Raw genomic sequence first — 20,306 nt, forward strand, 5'->3', positions numbered from 1 at the left:
AATATTTAGCTTTTGTTTTTTTTGCAACAAAAATAAGCAGGCTAAAGTCAAGAAAACGGAAGAAAAAAATCAAGGAGAGTCCTCACCCTTTCTGCCATCTTTTCCTTCAGAAACGGCTTAATTATGGCAAAGATGCCTTTGAAAATCCGCGGCTCGTTGATGATGTTGACGGCCTTGATTCTGATCGGGAAGCCATCCTGTGAATTCCATACGACAGTAATGTAAGCACACGGACTCAATACAACCAGTCTTAGTCATCTAAATGTTGCAAAAATGACAACGTTTCCATGGCAACTAAAAAGGAAAAAGTTGCATTACCTGCGATAATGCCAATGTGAATACTTCAGGCTTAATGTGGTCGCTAAAGATGCTGAAGCAATTTACTGTAATGGCTGAATAATGTCCTGAACGTGCTGAACATTTTGATACCAACACTGCATAGCTTTCGAAAGTGCACAGAGTTTAAAAAAAATTCTAATTTATTTTCAATAGGGCTCAAAAATTGCATAAATTGTATAAAATCTTAAAAACTATAAATATATCAGTACCAAACTTCTATTTTTTGCAGAAAGTGCACAAAGAATTTGACGAATTTCTTGAAAAATTGCAAAAATTGTGTAAAATGTTAAAATGCGTAAAATGTATGAATACTAAAAGCACTAGTATGAATGTTCTGAATGTGCTGAACATTTTGATACCAACATTGCATAGGTTTCGAAAGTGCACAGAGTTTAAAAAGCATTTAAATTTATTTTCAAAAGAGCTCCGATCACTATAGTGTGATTGCTTACTACACAATTTGCCCGCATGTTTCCCTGATCTTTTGTTATGTGTGCAATCACATCTTCCATCTAGCTTTAAATTTAGATTATAAAAAATAGGATTTGCATCACATAATACATAGAATAAAAATGTTTGTATCCTGGCCTCACCTGGAGGATGCTCACGACTTTTTTGGCAAGAAACGGACCTGGATTGGACGCCTGGGACATGCCCACTCCCGTGTAGTCGGCCAAGATGACGATGCCATTCACCTGCGTTTCCTCCGGCTGGATTAGCTTCTCCAGAGTCAAATAAATGGCTCTCACGTTGTCAACAAATGGATAATCGTTTGGTTTCCATTTCCCTGAAGACAGAATCATTTACACCAGATGACGGAGCGCTCTGGGACCTTCAGAATTTAACTCCGACACTACAGAGACCCACCTGGGCGAAGACAGAGGATGTACCTGCCGTTGGGGTCTGGCCGTGGCAGGACCGTGAGAAAGCCCAGGTCCAGGACGTGTTTGACCGTGGAGGGCTTCAGGTCCTGGAACACCTCGGGCCAGGCCCTGCGGCCCGCATGGTAGTTCAGGAGCAGCTGCAGCGCACGGTCGTAGTCAAACTTCCTGGCCCGCAGGAAGCGCAGGAGGAAGGCGTCGTCCAGGCGGGTGTGCAGGTTGGGCTGCTCCTGATGGACATAAGACGCAAGAGCAAACTAAAGAACGGCGTTTGTGCTCCTCAGATGTTAGCTGAAAACTTTGTGAGATGTATCGATAAAAAGCCAGGATACAGCAAAAAGTGAATTGGAGTTTTAAGTTGATTTTTTTTTTTTTGCAGAATTTTAGAATGAAAAACAAAAACGAAAAAAATTGGTCATTCCTTGTTTGTTTCTAATGGGACCAAAATAAACAAATTAGATTTATAATACCCAGTGACACATTGAAATAAAAAATAAAATTGCAGTTTACATAGGGGGGTTACTAAAGCTGTCTAAATATAGAATAAATGAGTAACAATAATAAAAAATATAAATAATATAACATAAAATACAACAATATAAATAAGGTCTGCTCAAACAGTTAAGTGCATTTGTGCCAAATTTGGTAATTTATTTTATTTTACTTTTTTTTTAGACTCTTTTAGACTTTTTTAGTCAATTTTTATTGTTCAAGTGTGAAATATAGTTTTTTTTTTTTGTAGCATTTTGGAATGAAAAACATAAAAGAGAGTTTGGCAATGATCATCTGTATAAATAAGAGTCCTTCCATGTTTGTCTCAAATGAGACCAGAATAAACAATTTAGATTTATATTAGCCAGTGACACATTAAAAGAAAGAAGAAAAATACAATAAAATAAAAATGGTAAAAATGCAGTTTAAATAGGGGGGTTACCAATGCTGTCTAAATATAGAATAAATGAGTTACAATAGTACAAATATATGTAGATATTATCAAATAAGGTCAGCTCTCACAGTAAATTTCATTTGTGGATTTTTTTTTTTTTAGTTTTAGTTGTTAAGTCCAATTTTCCACCAGAAAGTGAATTGTTGTTGTAATTTTAGATTAAAATATATTTTTTAAATAATAATAATAATATTTAAAACATTGCCTTCAAAAATGGACGCATTTCATTTTATTTATTTAATTAGTGTAATAATAAATCACTATATGTGAAGTTTAAAACGGTCAAAACTTACCAAGTCAAACAGCATTTGTGCAGAATTCTAACAAATAAACACATACACTGAAAACAATCAATTATGGTCAAAATATTTTTTAGTAGAGTAAAGTTCTATGTTTTAGCATGCATCCTTCACAAACATGTAACCCGTCTAGCTGGAGGGGAAAAGTTAACAGCATCTTTATACACAATGTCAAACCTTAAGAATCATGTCTCTCAGCGCTTGGACATCTCGAAGGCGCCACTCCGGCTTCTCCTGGAGCTCCTCTCGAGCCTTGGCCTCCAGCTCTGGAGTCAGGGTGCAGCAGTAGATGGGTGGAGGGGGTGTGGGGAACCAGCTGTGTGCTGCAGCTGCTGCAGGGTCAGCTGGACTGAAGCTGAGGGGCTCATGCTGCTCAGCCATGGGCTGCCTGGAGGAAGCTGTCAGGGTGAGCAGATTAGCAGCTGGTAAAACAAAACAGTCATATTGCAATAATGAAGTAGTACTTTTTAAACGTAAAAAGTGACATTTAACTTACTGGCTGTGTTAATATGGATGTGCTGGATCACCAGAATCGGTGCTTTCACGTTATTTACCTTTATTCTTTATAAACCGATTCCATAATAATGCACAGCGCTTATTACACGGTGTAGACAAAAACTGATGATTTTATTTACATGTAATATCAACGTGACGATTATAATAACGGTCCCAGCAATGAGTCAGAAACAGAACATCGTAGCTAACACCACCTGGAGCAATGCGACAGAACCAGAATACTGACCCAGAAAGCGCGCAAAATGAACGCCCTACTACAAACATAAATAGTATTATTTAAGAAAAAATGTAACTAGACAAAAAAACACAAACACTGAAAATGTAAAAACAACTTTGGCATCAAAAATCACAACCGCCTCCTGTCGGGAGAAAATATTTTCCGGGGTAAAAAGATAGCGGTTTGTGATTGGCCTGTTTGTACCATGTGACACCAAGATGACGCCTTGGCTGTGCTGTTGCGTTCAATGCCCCTCGAAAACTAGCAAACTCTCGCGAACACGATTTAATGACCAATCTTTATATCATAATTTAAACACATTTATTTGTTTGTTTTTGTTATTTTCCATTTTTATTGACTACGATGCGTCTATTTATCCCACTGTAATAAACTAGATAACGTTTAAAGAAAAAGAGGTAAAAAAGCAGATGATGCTTAGTGAATTTAATATGTGGGAGGTTTGTATTATTTAAGTTAGTGGTAATGGTCTGACGCCATGAGGTTTTAGTAGCGACAACTTATGTGCGTGAACTATTTAAAACTAAAAGTACTTTTATTGATGACCCGTCAAAACGATAGATGGCAGACTTTACCAACGTACCCCTCAATCTGTCACCGCTTGACATTATTAAAGGATTCTGCTCTAAGTTTGTCTTATTCCCTTTAAAATAATTGATCTTTCAAAATAAAATATCCCATATTTTAGTAGTGCAATTGCTTAAAGTAAGATGTTATTTTGAGAAAAGTACAATACAATTACTATATTAATTTGCGAAGCAAAAAAAGGGGGTTAAATCACAGTTATCATCAGTTCCACAAGGATAAAAATGCTTAAAAATGTGAAAATAGTTCACTCTTTACACTTGCTCTATCTAAATACACATTTTGAGATGCAGAGATAAACGTATTTGAAGATGTTGAGTAAATTTGAGAGTTAATTAAAACTCAAATTGCAAATGTGGATTTAAGGCACTTTGTGGCTTCTAAGAATGCAAGTAATTTTGACTTTTTATGCACAGTTTATCCAAATTTATCAGGCTTGGCTGTTTAGGTTGAATATTTTAATGTTAGAATATGGGATGGACATATATTTTACAAGAAATGTATTAAAGCCAATGCAGAGAAAATAATGTTGTTCACTTTTAAGATGTTTTTAAGGAATTGTATAATAAGAAATACAGATTGTTCATTTGAATTTCACATTAGCTACAGAAAAAGAGTGTTTTTCAACCTCTTTTGGCCCGAGCTAAACTTTATCTTTGACAAAATGCCAGCGGTACACCAGCATTTAAAAATGTAAAAAAAGGAGAAAGCCCGTAGTCTGTATTGATGTATAGTCCATTGTGCATTTTATTAAGGCAGAAAAAGCTGGAAGTTGCAGCTGTTTTTCCTAAATGTAATAAAAGTTATGATGGTCTTCAATAACAATTTTAAAACTAAATTACTTGAAAATTTGCCTAAGTAGTTTTTTCTGCCTCCAGTTCAGTGCAATTATTTAACACAATAATAATAATAATAATAATAATAATAAAATAAGTGATTTAAAAATACTTTTTTAAATGTTTGTATCAGAGCAAGGGTAATTTTGAATGCTGGAATACTATATGATCAATGTTTTTTTTTCATGTCTGCCATGGACACCTGAGAAAATAAAAAAAAAAGGTCCAGTGTGCTGTCTTCTGGGTCTCAGATGACCCCACTCCCAACGTCAAAGTGATTAGGATACCACAAGGGTTAAATAAAACCCATGACCACCTCAAAATAAGGTTTTCTGTTTGCTTCCAAGTGAACTCTGGTGCGGTTCAGTGTGAATGCACTAGTGCTGCCACAAACGACTATTTTAATAGTCGACTAACCACAGATTTTTTTTTTTCCGATTAGTCGACATTCGCAAACTGGATGTAAAGCACACATCTTAACCATCATTAGCTTTAAACTCACTAAAAACTATTTATATAGCATTACCTGCAATAATGCTAGTGTGAATGCTGTAAGCTGAATTTGATAGCTGAAAACAATGAAGCTGATAGTCTAAATAGATAGCATGTAGCTGAAATATTAGATAAACTCCAAAAAAGCCTAAAAATCCTTAATAAATGCCAAAATAGTCCACAAAGTTAGCACAATGCTGTTATAACTTTTGACTTTACTACACTCTGACTCCATATAAAATAAAGTAACGGCTAATCGACTAATAAATTAGTCGTCAACTATTTTACTAGCCGATTAGTCGAGTAATCGTGGCAGCCCTAGAATGCACATAGCAAACAAAGAAAGTAGACTAGCCAAAGGGAGTGGATGATGTTTGAGTCAAAAAGTTGGTGAACATCAGTGAAACAATGAGATCTAGAGCCGGTTTTCTTTTTCGTTCATATTTTTTTCTTGTGATTAGATCTTGTTTGGAGATACTGCCCTAAAATAAGCTGCTGCTTGAGCTGTAATGATTTCACACAATTTGATATGTTCTTGTCAAGCAGTTACAGCAACTCAAGAAAAAAAAAGCAGTGCCCTAATGAAGGAAGTCTGCTACAACATCCTGGTCTGAGACTGACCTAATTTTGTAACATACTGGGTTGTTTTAGAGCTCTGTGGGACAGACTTAAAAAATACAAATGTGCTGCATTTCAAATGAAGACTTTTATCTTTAAAGTGTTTTTTCAGGTTTGCTTAAAAAAAAATCCCTCATGTCAGCATTTTATAGTTCTGTATATCACACTCCAATTTTGGCTAAGTCTAAATAGAGCAAACTACCGTTTTTTTTTTTTGTTGCCGGGTAGATTTATATCAACGAATTGGTTTCTGCGTAATCACAAATGATTTTATAGCAGTTTATCAGTGACTAAACTGCCACGTTGGAGCTTGTTTTTTTCCCCCAGCTCCAATTATCAATCCATCCTGCCCTTTGGTGAACTCTCCCTCACGACTGCATCACGAAAAATAACCTCCAAAAATACAATGTAAAAATAGATGCAAGATTTATTAAGGAATTTCACATTGTAAGGCACAACATTTCCTTATTGTGTAAGGCAGTATAGGTCACAACGCACAATTTATTTCTTGAGTTTAACTGAGAAAAATACTAAACAAAAGAAAAAAATACAATAAATGTAGTTTTTCTGAACCATCACAACACGTGAGGAAAACACCTTCCTGTGACTTTTAAAAAGTGGCACATACTTTGGGTTATTTCAGTGTACGTTTTTACAGTGATTCTCTGAATTTCTCCTGTCTTTAACAGTGCATACAACAAACCACAGACACAGAGAGGATCCGTTAAAATACTTAAAAGAGAAAGAAAAAGCTGAAACCATTCCAGCCTTTCTCTCAAACTTTTTTTCCCCTATTGAACATAAAAAAATAGCTACACTTAATGTGTGACAAAGTAAGGCTTGTTGTAACATTCACATAAAACTCACATCATCTATATTTTTCACCATGTCACAACATAATGAGCACTGAGAACGTTTCAGGTCTCACTGAACAGCAGAAATGCCAGGAAAGTTGAAATGCTGCTAGTTTATCTGGATTTCCTTGAGCTTTTAAGCTCAACTTTACCTACATATTATGTACAAATACATCCCTGAAAGGCTATAAGTGTGGTAACTTGTAATTATAGTTTGTATGTTTGCTACTTTCATGAAAAGGCCGCGGTATAACACCTAAAAATGAGCTCCCATGTTTGTTAAATGGCCTCCTGCTTTGTGATGGTCGGTTGAGGGATGGAGGTCGGCTGCTTGGGCACAGTGGCTATGACCCCCTGAGCCAGTTTATAGTGCTCCGAGCCGGAGGCAGTGGGTGGAGACGGGATCGGGGTTTCAGGAGTGGCTGGAAAGTAGAACACAAGGGAAAAGTTAGGAGCACGGAAACAGCAGCCAGTTCAGCAGTTTCACGGTTTCTAGGACAATTTTCCGATAAGGAATGAAATTTCTCAGCGCATTAATCACGTTAGGAAAGAATAACGAGGTTACTTGGACGAAGTAAGCCTGATTATTTCCCATGAAGAATTTAAAGGATTATTGTGCCGAGCCTGGTTTGGCCTCTCAGCTGCAGATGGAGCTGAAACGTCGGAGGCTATCCTCAATTAATAAATCAAAGATTCTGATTACCAGGAAGTGTTTCTGTAATGCTTTTGTTGTGTACTTACAGATTTGACCGTTGTGGATGGGTGTTGGCATGCTGCTGGCCACTATGACGTTACTGCTGAGGTGCTCTTGAACCAGATGAGGATGTAGAGAGTGAGGCGCATGTGGAGCTTCGTTAGCAGAACCTTCAACAAAAAGCATAAAAATAACCAATAAAATGGAGTTTAGCGAATAAACGCATGAACTTTGATTTCTTAAAGACCCACTCTAATGAAAATGGTGTTTTTAACATGTTATTGTGGCATTTTTCTGATGATGGAGGACTTTAAGCCAAAAAATTGCATTTCTGAGTATTTCCTTATTCAAATCGTGAATCAGAAGCAGACAAGAAAATGTTGCTGGGAAAAAGATATCCCACAACGGGGGAGGGGAAAGGGGGGCGGAGTTGCTTGCACCTACAGGCCCCACCCAGAACAAGGAGGAAAATTTCAATTTCCTACTTCTGCTCATTAAACCATGGTTTAAAAAAAAAAAAAACAAGGGAAATACACGAGACAAAAGAACTTAACGGTTGGAAAACAACAAGAGAGGCCAAAAAAGAAGAAAAGAACTAATATCCGTAAATGTAACATTTTGGAATTTTGGAATTTGTACATGATATTGATCACAAATATAAAACCAAAGGGAAAAAAATCTATAAAATTAACTCTCAGTGCAGTTGTAAATATTAAACCTAACTATAGAGTTAAAACTATTGGAAACATAATTTGTTTATTTTTGCTGTAAAATCAGACAGTTTTATAATGTAACTAGATATATGGCAATACCTACAATAATGCTAGTGTGAATGCTAAAGTTGAAGATGCTGAAACTGATCGCTAGCTAAAAATACTGAAGCTTGCTAAACTATTAGCTAAATGCCAAATTAACAAAAAAAGGAAAATGTCTGATTTAGCCAAATTAGCTAGCATATTGTTAAAATATTAGCTAAATTCCAAATGAGCCTAAAAGAATGTAAAAATGTCTAAGTTAGCCAAAACAGCTAGCTAGCATGATGCTAAAATTTTAGCTAAATTCCAAACTATCCTGAAAAAAGAGGAAAAAAGTCAAATCTTGCCAATATATTAGCCTTTTCTTAAATTTGCCAAAAACAGCGAACATGTTGCTATAATAAAAGCTAATTCCAAATTGCCCTAAACAAACCCAGTAGTTATTGAACATTTTAAAGTTTAAATGATGTTTCTATCTGAAAGTGCACAAAGTTTTTGAAGGAATTGAGCAATTTCTCATTCATTTGCTTTGGGGGAGATTTTGCTTAATATTTAAAAAACTATAAATCTTATAAAACCAAAAGTACAACTGGTAATGTCCTGAAAGAGATGAACGTTTTGATACCAAAGTGTGATTGAGTTTTTACGTGTCAAAAATGTACAAAAAATTAATGGAGGATCTTATGTTTTTGCCACCTAGTGGTTATCTTGTGAACTGACATGGCTTTTTTTTTTTAAATGGCTTAAAGAAGGACGTGGAAATGTTGGGTTTTGGTCAGAATAATCATATTTTGAACGATAAATTGAGCCGTGGCTTGAGTTTCCTCAGACAGCAGCACTTGTCCAGTCACAAGAACAAAAAAGACTTTTATGAAGAGTAACATTATATTAGTCCAATTCTGCTGTCTTGTAATAAATTTATTTAAAAAAAATACCACAAAAGTTAAAAAAAGGCTATCAACAACTACTTAAATCATTTGGTTTTCTTTCTTTTGGATAGGAATTAAAGCAAAAATAAAGTGAGTTTCAGAATTTGACTCTGTGTAGGAATCCCCTTTGACTGCTTTCCATCTATTTCTGAAATCAAATGTGAGGTTTTGTAAAAGAAACTAAATCGACCTGACCCCATCCCATTTAGGAAAGTGGAAAAAACGTAACTGCACTGATTTCAGTTGTTTTAACTTAAATTAATAGCTTGGAAACAAATTCCTCATAAATAGTGATAAGGTATTTGTGTGAGGGTGATTTCTGTTGAAGAGAAAACAACAAAAATTAGCACATTTTGTAGTTTGGATTGTCAGCCATCTTGATTTCTATTGTGACTTTTTAAGCTTAATATTAGACTTGAGGCTGTTTCTGTGGGAAATTGCTGAAAAAAGAGAGTGAAGCACAACATTGTAGTAACACTGCAGTAGTTTTGATCATAAATGGCCACAGTGGCAGAGGCTAAAAAATTAGATTTTTTGTTTGTTTTTAGGATTTAAACATCAAATTCCTCCAGAGTTTTTAGGTTATTCTGGTATAATTTTTAGAGTACGACAATAAAAATGTAATGTATTAATAATTATAACTGTTACGTTTTTCTTCCAGCGGGTTTGGAAGATGAATGGAAGAGGACACAAGTGTCTGCTCACCTCCTAGGAGCATTTCCTGCAGCAGGTTGTCAATCTTAGCCATGCCGAAGAGTTTGACGAACTGGATCTGCTCGATCATTTGCCAGGTGATGCTCTGCAGCGTCGGCAGCAGCAGCAGGAGCTCGCCGAAGCGGCCCCGAGAGTCATACTGCCTGTCGTTGATGTAGTCCTCCAGGCTGACCTGGACCTGATACCGCATCCGCTTGATCTTTCCCGGGTCACTCAGGCCTTTAGCATCTGTGAGAACATAAAAAACACAGTACTCATCGTTAAACTAGGTCCGGGAATCGAGTAAAAAAATTAACTAATTCATCGCAGATCTGGAAATAATTAATAATAATTTTTTTGTTCTTGTTACAGTATTTGCCTGCCACTTATTATCTACAAATATTCACATAATGAAATCACACCCAAAACTGTACATTTAGAACGTATATTTTTAACCCTTTAAGGGCCTAAAACTCACTTTTTGTCTACTTTTGAATTTCCTTCTGTATTTTCAATTTGAAAGACTACCTGCTTCCTTATTTGGTATTATTTTAATCAGCACAACCACACCTATGTGACACTACCTTTATTTAGTCATTTACCACATTGTATTCACACACTAGACATAAAATTATGCAAAAAGAGAAAATTGATTGCCTTATTTATTAAAATAAAAGATCGCTTTTGTCCAAAAACTACAAATAAATGCCATTTTATCTCTTTAATTTAATACAATCTCAATCACAGAATGTATAAAAAGTTACGTTTATTTGGACAGAGTTAATATTAACTCTATTAATGCTTTAGTTATGATTTATTAACACGCCAACTTTCACAGCCCTACATCAAATCTTTTCCTCAAGTAACTAATATTTGTATTTCTGAGAGAAGATGACTTTGTGAGGACTTGTACCTGGGTCAAAGAAAACTATGGCCTTCAAGCAGGCGTATTCATTGTCATCGATCTGCAGCTCCTGGAAGGGAAGCACCAGCTCGTCCAGGATCCTCAGAGCCACTCTCCCAACCTCCAGCTCCGGACAGTTCCTGGGAATAATGTGGTCGTTCCCTGCAAATGCATTTAGTGGTGAGAAATCTTGACAAGAAAAGAGAATATCAATTATTTGCAATCTGTTAGACTCTACCTAATAGGAGGATGTCTTTGTAGAGCATCGACCTCTTTGCAGCACCGAGCAGGAGATGCTCTCCTGCGTGAGCTCGAAGCAACGCCACCTGGAACAGTAAAAAGATCCCTAAGGTTTTGGTCTGCTTTTTTAAAGTTCCCACATGCCCAAAATTTTAAATGAGGTGCAGAAAAAAGTTCTGGGAGGAGACTCGGGATCTCTCACTGCATCAGCAAATCAGTTACTAAGCCCCGGTGACCAGAGTGTTAATGATTTGGCGTTTTTTTGAGCAGGGATGTAACTTTAAAACCAGCTCATCATAATATGAAGCTAATGAGATTAGGAGTTTGAGCGTGGATCCTCCATCCTTTCAGGATTTTCTGGACACGCCCTCCGTTTTCTGCTAAAGTTTTATTTTATGGAGGAAGGAAAGCGAGACCGTGCGCTCTGGAGCCCACATGGCAGCTGGGAGTTGACGGGTTGATGAGTGACCAGAGTGTCTATCCCTCTATGTACACGGCGTCTGCGTGAGCCTCACCTGGTCGTCCAGGGGCAGGTCGCAGAAGGCCGGGATGTACTTGGCCCACTCCACCAGGACGAGCAGCTGCTGCTTCATGGACTCGCAGACGTCTGTGATGGTGGCGATCTTCTTGGTCCTCACGTCACCGTTCAGTATCGGGGTCGGAGACGTGATCTGCACAGGAATGTGAAGTCACAGGTGATGACAGGCAGTTACTGTGGGTGTTAGGTTCTGAGGAGGCCGTACCTGTCTGGACAGAACATCTGCTTGGATCAGTGCGTTGATGGATGGTAAACTGCTGTCCTCATAGCTGGATCGCCTCGTGCTGATTCTGTCTCTTTCATTCTGTACAGCTGAAAGCATCCACATACTTTAATTTATCAACAAAATAAAAAAATACAAAAATTGGAAGTTGCACAAGATTGGGACGTCCAAAAGAAAAAGAAGTCTTCTAGGGTTGTGGTGTTTATCAGTATATGGTCATTATTGCTTGGAAATGTTTGCTCAGCATAAGCCTGTCAGAGACTTCAGTGCTCGTTGAGTGAACATTAACAAAGCAGTTCTCCTGGGTATTGCAAAACCCACAGAGCAGTCACATCAATTCAGTGGAGACGGCTCGCACTGGGGCAGTGATTTGCAGATTCAATCCTTGTTTGCATTTGTTTAGGAAGAGAAGAAGTTTGAACTCAATGATGGGTTGATAGATAATGGTGTCCTACCTTCTTTTTTCATGCCAGCCCTGAAGCATTTCTTCAGTCTGCAGTATCGGCATTGATTCCTCTTGTCTTTGTCCACTATACACTGTCTACTGAACCTGAGAATGAGTAGAATTGTTTAGGCTGTCATGCATAATAGAAATGAAATATTTTACTGTCAAATTTTAACCTTTTAATAACTTCTTTTTAAAGCAGATTCTTTATCTTTAGGGTTCCTTATAGAATTACTGTGGTTGTGCAAGAACGACTGAATCATTCGGAGAGTTTCTGAGCAGCTCTGCCCTCACCTGCACGAGTACATGTGGTTTTTGCGGACGCTGCGTCTGAAGAAGCCCTTGCAGCCGTCACAGCTGGAGGCCCCGTAGTGTTTGCCCGTCGCCCTGTCTCCGCATATGGCACACAAGCTGCCGGCGGCCAGGTGGCCCGTGGCGTTCATGTTGGCGCTTTCGGCCGGTGAGGAGTCTGGTGAAGACAGAGGAAGGTCGGGTCTTTAGATTCATGAATCAATCAGGCAGGCAAGAAAAACAATTGGGATTAAAGAAGGTGTGAATGGTCTGAGTTGATTGAGGAATCTTGATTACATCCCCACAATTCCCTCTGTCACATGCCACGACACACACATTCAGATGGACTCATCAAGCTACTGCTAACATTTTATATGATTGATTAGAAAGTGCAAACGAGGTGAAAAAGTTGGATTTCCCATCAGGTTTCTGTCAGAATCAGAGCAGCAGGTCATGGGAGACTGCCTGTGTAAATCAGTTGATGTCATACAGAAAAGCTGCATCCTTCTCCTTCAGTTGAAACCGTGTGGGAACCGTCCGTTTGTAATGGGAGAAGGGTGATCATGATACTCCAGCTATTTCTTCTTCACAGTGAACATCAGCTCACAGCCAGACACCACATCGCTGCACAAGCTCAAACAGGTCAAAAGGCTTGGACCAGACAACCTGAGAGCTTCGACGATACAGCCTTCTCATAAAACAAAAGCTCTTAATGTTTTACTTATCGCACCCCCAGGTGATAAAAGGCCAGAGCGGGGCGAGCGAGCGAGAGCGGATGGACAAATGACCCCTTTTTATCACCTCATGTCACAGCCACCTCTGTCCTCTCCTGACCAAAGTTTTAAATCAGTAAAAGTTTCAAAGTTCAATGCCAGGCGCGCATATATGTGACTCACCTGTGCCCAAGGGGAGCACTTGCATGTTCTCGAACTCCAGCGTGGTGTAGGCCGGGTCCAGAGCCTCGCTGTAGTCTGCCATGTCCATGTCTACCAGCGGTTTGAGCAAACAAATTCTACCTGACAGCGAAAGACTTGTCCAAGAAACCAATTCACCCCCCCTCCTCCTCCTCCTTTCCTGGCTCTATCCTTTTTCTCACACACCTCAGATAGCCCCCCCTTCTTTCTTCTCTTTAGGCCTAACCCCGCCTAGTTCTAGCAGAACACCTCCTTGGCCCGGTTGGGTGTGATGGAAGCCTGCAGGAGTCAGACAGCGGAGCAGTGACTGACAGCAGCTCCTCGCTCACTCTTCTTCCTGCAGCTAACCAGAGGAGAGGTGGAGTGTGTTGGTTGATGGTTAACCAGCTCTCTTCAGTGGTGAATCACTGTTTTTTTGTTGTTTTTCTTTTTTAACAAGAGATAGCACAGCTTCAGCCACTTCTGTAGGACTGCTCTACACAGGTAGAAAAAGCGTTCGTCCACCAGAGCTCTATCACTCCTGCTCCTCCTCCTCAGATTGGTTTATTTTATAGACTGTGCTTTGAGTTGCACGCTGAAGTCACATGCATGCAACAGGCGCAAGATAAAGAGCAGCTCTGAGTGCGCTTTTACTCACAGCTCTGCCTATTTCTTGCACCTTTTCGTTAAAACATGTTATATAATGTGCAAAACGATTAAAGTCGTTAGTAGATCATTATTGTAAATAAGAAAGAAAAATTCAACCTGTTTTTTGTTTGTTTGAAGACTCAATCTGACCATCAAAAACTCTAAATCTTGAATCACATACGTAGAATCTGCACCTGATCTGACGTGTTTCAATCAAAACAGCAGTCCAAGCCTATAAAATGACATATCCAGCTATAAACTGTCCATTTATAGACTCAGAACAATGGAGAACTGCTCTGAAGGCCTCACGCTCTTCAGGTGTGGCTCTGGATGATGTCAAAGGTGTGTCCAAAACAGTATTCAACAAACTTGGAAGCACACCGTTGTCATAATATAGAAATACTGACCAATGGGATTGCTTTTCAGTAAAAATAAAGGCCCCATCCCAAACTATGAACCACAGTTCCTTACCACCATACTACCACCACCAAATATCAGTGTTGAAATCCAACACAAAGATGCCATTTTGTGCTGATGAAAGTTAAAGCATACAAAAAGTCAGGTGGGAAACATACATTTAAAATCTTCACAAAGTGAAACATGAAAGTAATATATTCAAACACCTGTCTATGTAGGTATCTGCAGGTTTTACGTAGTTTTGTTTTACAAAAAAATGGTGTATACTTATGTAGTACATTTCTACTTTCCTTGAAGACTCAAAGACACATTCACACACTGCTACCAAACACTGACACCAACCTTTAATTTTATATTATGTAATTTTTATCGTTTTATTGTCTTGTGATTTTTATTGTTCTAAATAACATTTTGAATTGAATTGAATTGAATGCCTTTATTGTCATTGCAGTTACAACGAAATTTCGGTACAACTCACTTTTCAATGTGGGCATATTTATACATCAGTAATAAATATATAGAATATAAAAAAATTTCAATAAAAAAGGGTCAATTATGTGCATAAATGAGGTGGGGAATAAAGTGACCAGAGCAGGCGGGTGTGCAAAGTCGCATATGAATTTTAATCTATGCATTGCCTCCTCAAATTTAAGTCGCAGTGTTTCCATTTTTTTTTCAATGTTCTATTTTTACGTCTGTTTTTATTATTGCTTCATTGTGTCTTATGACTTCTTATGTTTCAACTAGTGTTTATATATGTCTTTTTTTTGTTCAGTACCTTGTGTTCAACAGCAAAGTTGATGAAAAGTGCTTTATAAATAAAGTGATTGATTGATAATCACCAGGAGCAATGTGGCATACTGTGTTCACTGTGGTCACTGTATAACTTCACAAATTGTTTTGAGTTCTGTGCTGGATGATGCCCAGCCATCTTAGACTTTGTAGAATTTTACAGTCATTTGTGATTCTATTTTCCACTTAAATAGCCTTTATCATGCAAAATCAACTGTTTTTTTAGCCTTGAAGTGTATTATAATGTTAATTCTTCACTATAAACAACCTCAAAGCAGTATTTTGATCCATTCCCACTATAACTATTTTTTTTATTGTAAAACTGTTCTCAGTAGTCTTTTAGATTTTACAGTTTTAAGCCAAAATCAAAAAGCCTCTGTCATTTTTTTCAGACGCAGCAGGAGTTCATCAGCAATTTGCCCCAGTGTTGTGAGCAATAATGTTGGCGTGGAATAACCCTCCATTGATATCCCATCATCCCTTAGTTTACACACTTTCCCACTGGCTTACAGCTCCTCACAACCCCAAGCTATCATTAACAGTGCAACAAAAACTGAAAAAAAGAGCTATCCATTCACACAATTTTAGAGGCCGTGGTGCAACGGTAGGGCGGTTGACTCCTGGTTGGAAGACTGGGGGTTCGATTACGGCATTGCCTGCCCATGTGCCGAAGTGTCCCTGGGCAAGACACTGAATTCTAAAGTGCCTCTGGTGGAAGGTTGGCATCAGTGTTTGGCAGCAGAGCCCCCATCAGTGTGTGAATAGGTCTGTGACTGTAAAGCAACTTTGGCATTCAAGGAAGGTAGAAAAGCGCTATATAAGTATACGCCATTGATCATTTACAATTTTGAGCCAAATGGCAGCTCAGATGAGTGAAATTTGTCCTCAAGTGGAATTATTGAAATGAAGAGCAGAGAGACTTTGGCCCGCCCATTTGAGTTGCTGCATCACAAACCTGAGCTTTTTCAAACGGTGGGTTTTTATCTGCTCCTGATCCATCAGAAACTTTGAATCTTTAATTATTTTAAATGTGTCCTCCATATTCAGAAAAATGCAACTAAAACACATTAAAAACACCAAAAACACCATTTTCATTGGAGTAGGTCAATAAGTGTGGGTTGAAAGGTTGAAGCCAAGTTTCCTCTTGATTGTGCCATGCTTCCAGTATGATTGGATAAGTTTTTTACAGTTAAGGTCCAACAGAATAAAATTCTAAAGCACAATGTACGTGAAAGACACAAATAAACACCTTTAAAGTGACCTGGATCAAATCCCTGGGGCATATCTTAAGAGAGACTAATATTTCAAGAGTAAAAAGCTCATATCAACCTTTATTTCCAGTCTTGGTTTTTATACCTTGCTAATATGACAAGTAATAATGTCAAAAGTAACATTTCTATGATTCTTTTAGAATGTGATTTAAGGAAAATTTTAGTCAAAAGTCACCAATTTCATGATTTTTTAGAGGAAAGATTTGAATCCTTCTTCCATCACAGGAGACCACATTCAGGTCAACTTCCATGTGTCGCACGCAGCCAGTAAATCTGAGTTAATTCTGCCATAATTAACAGAGTAAATAACTCTGCTTGCAGCAAAGCAATGCCTTTGAGTAAAAGCCTTCATTGTTTGTGGAAGGTGCGCGTGAGGCTGATCCAGAAGCTCAACATGTCAGAAAAACAGGTTCGAAAATTCACAACAGTTTGCATTTAAGCTTTCTAAGTATTTTAAAATGGGAATGATTTTCCTCTGAATCTTTGTATTTTTCATTAATGAAAACTACAGTAAGTTACACAGAATCTAAGAAATATTTTTTTAAAAATCATGTAAATGTACAGTCTAGACAGATCCTGTTTGGGTCATTTAAAAAAATATCAATATTATTTTTTGACAAACTAAATTAAAAATAGAAAATACATTAAAATATCATAATAATTGTTTTCTTAAATTGTTGAATTTCAGAGTTTCACATTTGGACACTAACCCTGTGATTCTATCATTGTGGCTCCATCTGTCAGATAAGTTAGGTTTTAGAAATCTTGTTTATAATAATTAATACATTTAGTTTATGGGATTATATCAATAGATTGCATTTTAGATCGGTCTTGTATTGGAACATATATTCAGTTGGAGGTAACATTTTAAGAAATGTTTATAGAACAAATAATTTGATATTTTCTTGATTAACAAAATTAAGCAGAAATATTAAATGAAATGCAGACTTGATGACCTAAGTTCTGCATGTTTTTTATTCATCTTTACTGTGAGGCTTCACCAGTCCATGGGATGGATCTGGAGGAACTTTGGCCCATTTGTCCTAACAGCTTTGCCTTAGTTCACTTTGATGCTTTCGAAAAAATTCACGGATGCACCACTCTCTCAAGGCCGCACACCAGCCTATCAGTGTGGGCAGGCCTGGACTTTGACTAGAAATTTCCAAATCTTGTTGAGTTTTTTTTCTCCACTTTGTTGATTTGGATTTTTAACTGTTTCAGTCAAGCTTTCAGAAGTGAAATACATGACTTTACTTGCGTCAGGTCCAGCAGAAATTGCAGTAGACCCAAAACATTACCAGTGATTTTTGCTATCAAGGGTAATGGAGTCTGTGTGTCAATAAAACTACTAAAGACTACGGTGTCATTTTAAGATAAATATTATTCCATTATATATGTAAAAATGAGAATTCTTTAAAAATGTAATCCAAAGCTCAACAGAATAAATGGAAGCCAGATCTTTCAGATTTTGCAACACAACTCTAAAATGAAAGAGGTATACTAATGATGCCCTCAGTAAAATTAGTTATTGAGTAGAGTTAAATTACAAACTGAGTGGAAAGCTATCTAAAACATTATAAGATGTCATTCCAGTTGGATCAAGCCATTAAGGAAAAAACACTATTAATTTTCTCTTTCAAGTAGGGGTGTTACGATTCCTTTTAGCAACAATTTGAGTCATATTGCAGTTTGTGGTTGATGATTCGATTCATGTCGATATTAGTTCGTTTTGAACAATCTTATTTGATCAGATTCACTGACCTAAGATTGATCCTGGACATCTTTAACCAAAACATCAACTTTTATAATGGTATAAGCCGATTTGATTAATAACTTGCCGGAGACAGATCGTTCTGATTGGAAGGTACATTTCAATTAATCAACTAGAAAAGTTGCACTACCTGCGATAATGCAAGTGTGAATTCTTTTTGCTGAAAGTAGTTGCTGAAGATGCTGAAACTTTTTGCTGAAAATGGTGATGCAATTTACTTTAATTACTGAAGGGATTTGCTGAAAATGCAAAAGGTTTTTGCAAAACGTTAAATTTGCTAAAACACTAAAAATTCAATTAAAAAACTATGATAAAGCACTGAAGTTGACCTAAATTTCTGAAAATTTTGTCGTCATAATTGCTTAAAAATCCTTAATTCATGCATATTTTGTAAAAGTATTTTGTGTGTTTTTAAATATGAGCTAGCTAAACTCCAAATTAGCCCAAAAAACCTCAATAGATTCCAAATTAGCCAAAAAGGCTACCTTATTGCTTAAACTCCAAAATAGCCTAAAATTCCTCATTAAACAAAATTAGCCAACCTAAAATTTTGAAATTTGAAGACTCTCTCTTTCATTTCATGTGGGGCATATTTTGCTAAATATTTCAAAAACTATAAAGTTTATAATAACCAAAAGTAAAAGCAATATTGTTGCTTACTATGCATTTACAGAATTAAGACGATGAATCGTTACAGCCTTTGGTTGAAGTCAGATTTAATGCAAGCTTTATAGATAGCATTCACTTGTGAATTTTGTAAAACAACATCCTAAATATATATTTTTTTCAAATGCATGATTGTGCAAGCGACTCTTGCAAAGTAAACAGTAGTCTTGTATTTGCAGAGAAAGTGCCAGTACACAACAACAGGTCAATGATCCCGGGTTCAGCCAGACCTTGGAAGCCGTAAACCCCATGTGGGTGAACCTGTTAACCATACACTCACATTATACTGGAGCTCATTACATTATTGTGCGTTGAGGAGGCAAACACTAATAACATTCCTTTCAGCTTCTTCACATGATTGTGAGATGATACTCGGACCAACCCTCAACTTACGGTGATTCAATCAAACATGACAGTAAATGTGACAAAGAGCCATGGAAACCTTTTTTTACTGTCTGTGAGACCAGATTTAGATTAAGTGCTTGAAATGGGGAGGGAGGCTTAAAGCTGTAAACAACATAATTAGATCAATTAGAAGTAACTCATAATCAAAAAAAGGATTAGCAGTCGTTTACACTCCTCTGTGCTGCTCACCGATGATTACTGTGGATCGTGGAGATCCATCAAAGCGTGGTGTTTGGGCAGTGTGTACAGAGGTCATCCTTTACGACAGCGCTTCGTGTTCGATTCGTGCTGCTCCTCTGCAATGTCCATGTTTGCTCAAGAATTGTGCTGATTATTTCAAAGCAGAGAGCGTGTGATCAGGGAGGGGGGGGAGACGACCGAGAATCACTGCAGAGCTATGAATGCCTCACTCATGGCAAATCTTATCTGACTCGTCATTAAAGGGTTTTTATCACAGCTCTCATCTTAAATTTCAGCAAAGTCCTCAAGGAACTGCCATATACTGGACTATAAAGTATAATCTGTAAGGTTACAACTTTCTTAATCACAAACTGGCGTATTGTTCTGATGTGTTAGATAGTGAAGCTCGAAAACTTTCCAACAACTTATCAATGTTCTGGAGTGTACTGGGTTTCTCCTGTCTCATCTGCTTTGTGGGGGTCTAAGTCATTTGTTGCTAATATTTTAAAGAAAGGTGTAAAAAATGTTCATCAACTCTGCTATAAATAGCCAAAGAGACATTTTAGGTGACAGACACATATTGTCTCAAACTGTTGTTATCCATTAGCCAAAAATGGAAATTTGTTATTTGACAGGTCAATGCAAGAGTTCCAATCTAAATGAATATAAACTAATTCATGCAACATTTCTTTTGAATCTATGTTAATTAAGGGATATTTGAGCCACCTCATTTTTTCCAAATCTAATGCAAAACCCTAAAGTACAAACTATTGCAATTCCTCATATGGCCACTGGAGGCAAAAGGAAGTCATTTGGATGTTTATTGCTTTATTTTCTTTACCTGACAGCCATGAAAGCAAAACATGTTCAAAGGTAGGTGAGTGTGTTTTGGTTGGTGGGTGTCCATCACTGCAACATTTTTGGGGAGAAAGAAAGCTTTCCCGTCTCCT

The 20,306-nt window shown here is 37.4% G+C and overlaps 2 protein-coding genes across 5 annotated transcripts in view; both read right to left on the reverse strand.

Moving 5' to 3' along the window:
- ttpal (tocopherol (alpha) transfer protein-like) overlaps positions 1 to 3,396 on the reverse strand; it is a 7,614-nt gene extending 4,218 nt beyond the window's left edge. Inside the window, exons 1-5 of the mRNA XM_024292251.2 lie at positions 2,962 to 3,396; positions 2,643 to 2,863; positions 1,207 to 1,450; positions 933 to 1,126; positions 87 to 197 (exon numbers count right to left, since the gene is read on the reverse strand). Of these exons, the coding sequence (XP_024148019.1) occupies positions 87 to 197; positions 933 to 1,126; positions 1,207 to 1,450; positions 2,643 to 2,846 (753 nt within the window). The 5' untranslated portion in view covers positions 2,847 to 2,863; positions 2,962 to 3,396. The remainder of the gene's footprint in view (positions 1 to 86; positions 198 to 932; positions 1,127 to 1,206; positions 1,451 to 2,642; positions 2,864 to 2,961) is intronic.
- Positions 3,397 to 6,156: 2,760 nt separating this feature from the next.
- Positions 6,157 to 20,306, reverse strand: part of hnf4a (hepatocyte nuclear factor 4, alpha) — a 31,289-nt gene continuing 17,139 nt past the window's right edge. For 2 of the 4 annotated variants that reach the window (XM_024292252.2, XM_024292255.2), the window contains exons 2-10: positions 12,317 to 12,491; positions 12,033 to 12,127; positions 11,560 to 11,666; positions 11,332 to 11,487; positions 10,815 to 10,902; positions 10,586 to 10,738; positions 9,685 to 9,921; positions 7,343 to 7,465; positions 6,157 to 7,023 (exon numbers count right to left, since the gene is read on the reverse strand). In XM_024292252.2, coding sequence (XP_024148020.1) covers positions 6,881 to 7,023; positions 7,343 to 7,465; positions 9,685 to 9,921; positions 10,586 to 10,738; positions 10,815 to 10,902; positions 11,332 to 11,487; positions 11,560 to 11,666; positions 12,033 to 12,127; positions 12,317 to 12,491 — 1,277 coding nt within the window. In that variant the 3' untranslated portion in view covers positions 6,157 to 6,880. Of the gene's footprint in view, positions 7,024 to 7,342; positions 7,466 to 9,684; positions 9,922 to 10,585; positions 10,739 to 10,814; positions 10,903 to 11,331; positions 11,488 to 11,559; positions 11,667 to 12,032; positions 12,128 to 12,316; positions 12,492 to 12,803; positions 13,096 to 13,209; positions 13,755 to 20,306 lie in introns of those variants that run through there. The other 2 variants (XM_036212894.1, XM_024292256.2) reach the window with 2 other exon arrangements.

This window comes from Oryzias melastigma, linkage group LG7, assembly GCF_002922805.2.
Source record: "Oryzias melastigma strain HK-1 linkage group LG7, ASM292280v2, whole genome shotgun sequence".
In the NCBI taxonomy this organism is placed as follows: domain Eukaryota; kingdom Metazoa; phylum Chordata; class Actinopteri; order Beloniformes; family Adrianichthyidae; genus Oryzias; species Oryzias melastigma.